General features: G+C 38.0%; 1 protein-coding gene across 1 annotated transcript; it reads left to right on the forward strand.

Annotated features, from left to right (window-relative positions):
• Positions 1-2,033: 2,033 nt before the first annotated feature.
• LOC104804903 lies at positions 2,034-3,409 on the forward strand. The gene is made up of 4 exons (XM_010529268.1): positions 2,034-2,121; positions 2,262-2,348; positions 2,487-2,717; positions 3,266-3,409. The coding sequence occupies exons 1-4, from the start codon at positions 2,041-2,043 to the stop codon at positions 3,407-3,409; spliced, it is 543 nt and encodes a 180-aa protein (XP_010527570.1). The 5' UTR covers positions 2,034-2,040.
• The last annotated feature ends 3,558 nt before the right edge of the window (positions 3,410-6,967 follow it).

Raw genomic sequence — 6,967 nt, forward strand, 5'->3', positions numbered from 1 at the left:
TATCGAATGAGCCTACAGTGTCACACACGCAGGGAAGGACGAAACCGCACGAGGAAACGACGAAAAACCGAGACAGAAGGGTCTGGAACGGACGGACCGGAAGTCCAGAACGGACGGTCCACCAAGTCCAGACCCGACGGTCCAGAGTGCGCGGTCTGTCCATTCCAGAAAGGTCTGGAACAGACGTTCCACTAATGCAGACCGTCCGTTCTGCTTGCTGGAACGGATGGTCCACGTGCATTTCTGGACCGTCCGTTCTGGACTCGGGGTATTTTCGTAATTGAACCGAAATTAGGGTAAAATCACTTTATAAGAAGGAGATTAAAACCCTAATCACAAATGAGACTTTGAGCAGCCGACTTTTACAGTTCTTAGAGAGTTTTTGGTGAGATCCAAAAAGCTCAACAAGTTCTAAGTCTCGTTTTCTCGAAGTGCACAAACCGAATAGAGACTCGAGTCCTAGCAGACAAGTTCCAAGCGTTGGAATCCATCCCGAAGTGTGGATACGTGTAGAGGGCGAGGTAATCTTCCTCCCTTTCGTGATCAAACGGATTCTTCAATTGAGACAGGCCCCGGATCGATTGAGGTAAGCGTTCTAACGTTTCTACGATTCATTAGAAGCATGGTTCTAGGGTTTATTAAATTTTTGTTTTATATCCGCTGCGCAAACCCTAGAATCGATCTCTTAGGAATAGGATTCGCTCATGAGATCCCAGGAATCCCAACAAAAACTTGTTATTTCTTCTCCATCTTTTCTTGTTCATCATTTTTCTCGGATTTTTCTGTTTCGGACAACTTTTGACGAGCAAATCAATTGTTGTTGAGATTCTTTATATCTCTAAACATATTCTTGGGTTTCTCTTTTGCTCGGTGGGGAGAGAATAACGTTTTAGGAAAGTGGATCACGTCTAGAAGATCATATCCGAGTTTCTTCGTTTTTTTGTTTGCTTTCTCGTTGTATTCACATCCATCCTTAATTTTAACAAATTCCATATTTGGCGTTGCACATTTCGATCAAACAAATCTGAATCAATTGCTCTACCTATGGATCGTATTATTATATGATGTTATTGGCATCATTTCCATTTCACGGAAAATATAATCGCGGACCTTTTTACTTCCTCTCGTCACAATGTGAACCGACTTCGATTTCCTCATTCATGTGTAATTAGATGAATTAAAAAAGTGAAATCCTTTTATTAACATAGAAAACGTCTAGGATTTAGGTAAATAATAATTTATTTAATTTAGTTGATTATATTTGTGAAATAAAATAAATAGAAAATTTGGTATTTATTTTTTATTTTCTGAAATGCAGATAAAACTCATGAAAATAAGGAAAAATAAAAAAAAATACTTTTCAACAAAACAAAACCTATGCTTTTTTGGAGAATAATTCTAAACTTTTTAAATTGTTTAATAAATATTATATATATATATATAGAGATCTAGCGATCACGATTTATGAGTATAGAATCGGTTCATTTTAATAAAAATCTAGGATTTAGGTAAATAATAATTTATTTAATTTAGTTGATTATATTTGTGAAATAAAATAAATAGAAAATTTGGTATTTATTTTTTATTTTCTGAAATGCAGATAAAACTCATGAAAATAAGGAAAAATAAAAAAAAATACTTTTCAACAAAACAAAACCTATGCTTTTTTGGAGAATAATTCTAAACTTTTTAAATTGTTTAATAAATATTATATATATATATATATAGATCTAGCGATCACGATTTATGAGTATAGAATCGGTTCGTTTTAATAAAAATATTTATTAGAATCTTCATATAATTTATTATATGTACTAAGTCACCTGTATCGCTGGAAACAAATCCGATTGTTTGGGCTATGGACCAATTCTATGTCTATAAATCCCAAACATTTAGAAACGAGAGCCATACCAACAATCTCAAAGCTTTTGATCTCTGTCTTTTTGAATGGCATCTCATGTCGTCATGGCTGATCGGGCGATCAATTTGCTGCTGATTCCGGTAATCACGATGTTGATAATCACAACTTCCTCCGCAAAGATGGATATTTCAGAATTGCAAGAGGTTGAGATACAAAGACACTTGGAACTAATCAACAAACCTGCTGTTAAATCTATCAAAGTAAGTAAGTTCAATGGATATATAAACTATAAGATTTCTTAAATGTTTTGTTATTTATACATTTGTTGGATAACTGAGTCACGAGATGAACAGCGTTCATGTTTTGGATTATGTTATGTTGTTATTTTACTTTTGAACAGAGTCCAGATGGAGATATAATAGATTGTGTTCATATTACCAATCAACCCGCTTTCGATCACCCTTTATTAAAGAACCACACTATTCAGGTATGTCTTATCTGTAGAAATTCTTTGATATGTCGTCTTTTAAATCTTTTTGTCTTATATTTTCACTTCTAAAGCATTGATTTGCTATTTCTTCTCAATATTTTCTTATGCTGTTATGATCTTAATGATGTCAAATAGATGAGGCCAAGTTTTCTCCAAGAAGATCCTTCCTCAAAAACTGGTGGCATAGCTCAGGTATGGCATAGGAACGGAGAATGTCCAGAGAGCACCGTTCCAATAAGGAGAACAACAAGAGAAGACCTCTTACGTTGGGGTTCTATAAAAAATTACGGAAAAAAAGATTCAAATTATAGCAACCATGGATCTCGATTTCACCCAACTCAAAAAGATTCCTTGAAAAAACGTGAGGTATATTGCTGAAGTTAAACTTGATTTTGATTAATTTTAAGCTTCAATCAAATTAATTTAAGCTAAGTTTAATTTTGGATCATTGATCCAATATAAATTGGGGCCAAATCCAAAATTAATTTATGATCTAATTTCTAAAACAATTTATAAGAAACATATCTAGATATTTAGTTAGAAAAGTTTAGATAGTTATAATAACATATTTAGATATTATAATAGAAAATCTTGATATTAAAATATTTTATTTAGGACATTTATATGAATAGTTGTTATGGAATGAGTATAAATAGTCATATTTCCTTTCGTTGTAATACGACGCAAAATCAATGGAAATAATTTTTTTTTTAAATATCTTCCTTCCAAGTGTTCTTCTAATTTCATTCCTAGAATTTTCTTAAAATTTTCGAGTTCTTTATAGAATTCGAACCAGTGATAAACATTGCTAGAGGATTATTAGGTTTCCATTTCAATTCGCAATTTCACAACTTTTCAATCCTCATACATATATTGTTGTTTTTTAAATAAATTTTGATTTTTTTTTGCATTAGTATGCCATGTTGATAGTGGAGAATGGAGGTTACCAAGGAAGCGAGGCATGGATGACTGTGTGGAAACCATTTGTTGATCATGATGATGAAATAAGTGCGAGCCAGATGTGGATTTCTAGCATGAATGAAGAGGTTTGCTTATAGGTAAATCCATCATTGTACGGCGATGAAAACACGAGACTCTTTATTTATTGGACTGTAAGTTTCATCTAATATTTTTTCGGTCCGTTTCCGTATCCATATATGGCCTAGCGATTAAGCCACATATTCTCATGTACCACGATCAAATTAATGGAAAACTCAACAAAATAGGGTGATGGGTACGACAAAACAGGCTGTTATGACCTCAAATGTGAGGGCTTTGTCCAAACCAGTAGCAAGATCGCTGTTGGTGCGGCCTTCAACCACTATTCAACTCCTCGTGGTCCAGAATATAAATGCATCTTTCTTATAAGGAAGGTATAACAAAAAGATGGGAAAAACCGAATACATTCATGTTTCACATCATATATTGATAAACTAACGGCTTGATGCATGGTAGGATCCTGGGAGCGAGAATTGGTGGCTCCTAACCAATAATCACCAAGTCGGGTATTGGCCGAACTAACTCTTTCCATTGCTAAAGGACACGGCAAAGAAAGCGGCATGGGGAGGAGAGATCCAGAATGTAAAGAAGTATGGCTTCAAACATACTTCCACTTGCATGGGAAGTTGTTTTTACCCGCAGGATGGTCGTGGGAAGGCATCCTTAATAAGCCGCATTACTGTACTAGAGGGGAACGTGAAGAAGGAGCCCGGAGAAGGTTTTCACCTCATCTCTCAGAAGGAATGTTACAATTTATTTTATTACCGTTTTCACCCTAAGTTGGGATCACACCTCTTATTCGGTGGACCTGGTCGAAGCATATATTGCCCCTGAAATGAACTTATGATGTATCCTAAATTAAATTGAATGATTCAATGTTTACTCTTTAGAGTTATAACCAGCTTTTATATATATAACACAAGATTAGGTAGTTCAAATGGTAAGAAAGGGAACAAAACTCATTCTCATTCCAGGTTTAAGTCTCCATATAGAGAGCGACATTCACATGGATTTCTCCGATCCTCTGAAAGATGCAATGCACAATGATTTTTCAAATTATAAAAACTAGAGAAAATAAAAAAAAAAAAACTCAACTTTTTATTCTTTTCAAAATATATATCTAAAAAATAAGTAAAATCTTGTGTATTAAAATGTCGAAAAAAAAAAGAAAGCTCTCTAAGGGGCGATTGTCGGTGTCCCCCACTGGGACCCCATCCTCTTCACCATCCGCGGCCATCCTCCCCACTGTCTCTTCTCCCCCACCTTCCTCTCCCACTCACACCTACTCTCCATCCTCACCCACTGAAAAATCTCCATCGTCTCCTTCGACTATTCCTGTTGCCCCACCACTGAAAAGCCCTAGCCCCCAAATTCCTCCTCTGGCGGCTCCACTGGAGACGAGCTCCTCTTCTGCTCCATCAAGCTTGAAGTTCACCCTTTCCCCCCAGGATTTCCCCCCCTTATCTGCTCCTCCTGCGAAATCAGTTGATTCTGTATTTGGATCTGGGTTGATGCTCGCAGTTCCGGCTCCGGCGGTTGCTGCCTCCACTCCGGTCGCAGCTCCTGATTCGGCGGTTGTTGTTTGCTTGGGCAAACCCTAATTTTACCTGGGCTCAAAGACTCAAATCCTCCTCTAGGAACTTATCCCGTGTCACCACGCCATCTTACTCGGAGAACGGTACTCCACGTGTGAAAGTTCCGGGTTCAGCGCTTCTTGAAACGTCGAAAGCTTGGGCTGGTAATCTCATTGGCCATTTCTATGGGCTTGCTCCTTCTGGTTCTCGGATTTTTCAGGCCCTCAATCCTATTTGGGGAAAGAAATCTCGGATTCTGGTGAGACATATTAGTGATTCTTCATGTCTCTTCCATGTGCCGGATCTCGCCACCCGGGAATGGATTCTAGAGGTAGGGATATGACATGCAGCAGATTCTTCATGACTCCAACATCATCTCTTCGACAAACAGAATTAAAGTCTGCACCTATTTGGATCACTCTGAAGAATATCCCTGTTGAACTATACTCCTTGCAAGGCATTAGCTACATCACAAATGGAATCGGGGAGCCATTGCATACCGACAAAATGCGCCTTGACCCCTTGAACATTGGTGAATCAAGGGTCAAAGTCGAAGTCCAACTAGGTGGCATTTTGCCGACGGTCGTTGAGGTTGAAGATGATAAGGGTGGTGTTGTTACTGTTACTGTCGTCTACTCGTGGCTTCCCCCATGTTGCAGTCAGTGCAAAGAATTCGAGCATAAACCTGCGAACTGTCCGGTCCCATCTATTGGACAAACTCAACGGGAGCCAATGCAGTCAGCTTCCCAGCCTGAGACATCAGACCAGCCTCATCCATCTTCTACCCTCTGTGTTGGTTTAGTGCTCTGTGATGTACTGTTTATGAGTTTTATTCAGATACATTTGATGTATTGATACTTTCTACGGTTTTATGAGAGTATTTGATTCATTGCATGTTCTTGTATATTAGATATGTTATGAAATCCATGTATCATTATGAATGATACTGAACTCCCTAATCTTATGTCATTATGGGAATGATGACATAATAAGACTAGTATGATGTGTGATTGATGATCATATAGATGATCATAGGTATTGGATACGATCACAATCATAGGTATTTGTTGGAGAACGGAATACTGGATTGACCCGCATGAGATTGTCACATGGACTAGCGTCATGACTTGAATCTCATATGGCGGTTCAATGATTGGATCCTGAGACCTGAGACATCTACGGAATCCAACATGAGGAGTTGCGTGCTTTGAATACGTCAAACGTTCTGCGTAACAGGAGAACTATAAAGGCGTGTATCAGGTATGAAACGAATCATGTACTGGATTATAGATAGTCAAGATGGGATTTGTACCTCTCGTAAAAGAGAGAGATATCGCTGGGCCCCTCATGTGAGCGAGACTGTAGAAATGTGTGGCCGTACTATAGACGAACGTCGTCTATTTCAGACAATCGAACTCAGTGAACGAGAAAGCAGTCGAATCAGATAAGGTGGCTTGTCCATGCTTTATGTTCGACATATGATATCGTGATACAAAAGGATTATCAACAGGAATCATCTCTAGCGTTCGTAAAGATCATGAACAAACTCTATTCGAGATAGATAGTCATTGTTGGTTTTTCCTGGGATCTCATACGCGAATCCTATTCCTAAGAGATCAGTTCTAGGGTTTGCGCAGCGGATGTAAAACAAAAATTTTGATAAAACCGTAAAACCTATCATGCATGATCTTGTAGAAACGATAGAATGCTTACCTCAATCGATCCGGGGCCTGTATCAATTGATATGTCCGTCCGATCACTGTAGGCAGGAAGAATACCTTGCCCTCTACACGTATCCACACCTCGGGATGGATTCCAACCTTTGGAACTTGTCTGCTAGGACTCGAATCTTCTATTCGATGATGTGCTTTGAGAAAAACGAGATTTAGATCACTTCTTCAACCCTCTAGACTCTCTAAAAAGGTCTAAAGAAGTTCTCTTTTTCGGCTCCTTAGTGTTAAGGTTATTAATCTCCTCTTATTCAAGTGATTAACCCTAATTCCGGATTTTAAAATTAAATCTGAAACCCAGACCGAACGGACT

Source organism: Tarenaya hassleriana, unplaced genomic scaffold (genome assembly GCF_000463585.1).
Source record: "Tarenaya hassleriana unplaced genomic scaffold, ASM46358v1 Cleome10, whole genome shotgun sequence".
In the NCBI taxonomy this organism is placed as follows: domain Eukaryota; kingdom Viridiplantae; phylum Streptophyta; class Magnoliopsida; order Brassicales; family Cleomaceae; genus Tarenaya; species Tarenaya hassleriana.

Coding starts and splice junctions, on each gene's coding strand:
- LOC104804903 (XM_010529268.1), top strand. CDS start 2,041: ATGGATATTTCAGAATTGCAAGAGGTTGAGATACAAAGACACTTGGAA. Junction 2,122..2,261: donor CTGCTGTTAAATCTATCAAA/GTAAGTAAGTTC, acceptor ACTTTTGAACAG/AGTCCAGATGGAGATATAAT. Junction 2,718..3,265: donor ATTCCTTGAAAAAACGTGAG/GTATATTGCTGA, acceptor TTTTTGCATTAG/TATGCCATGTTGATAGTGGA.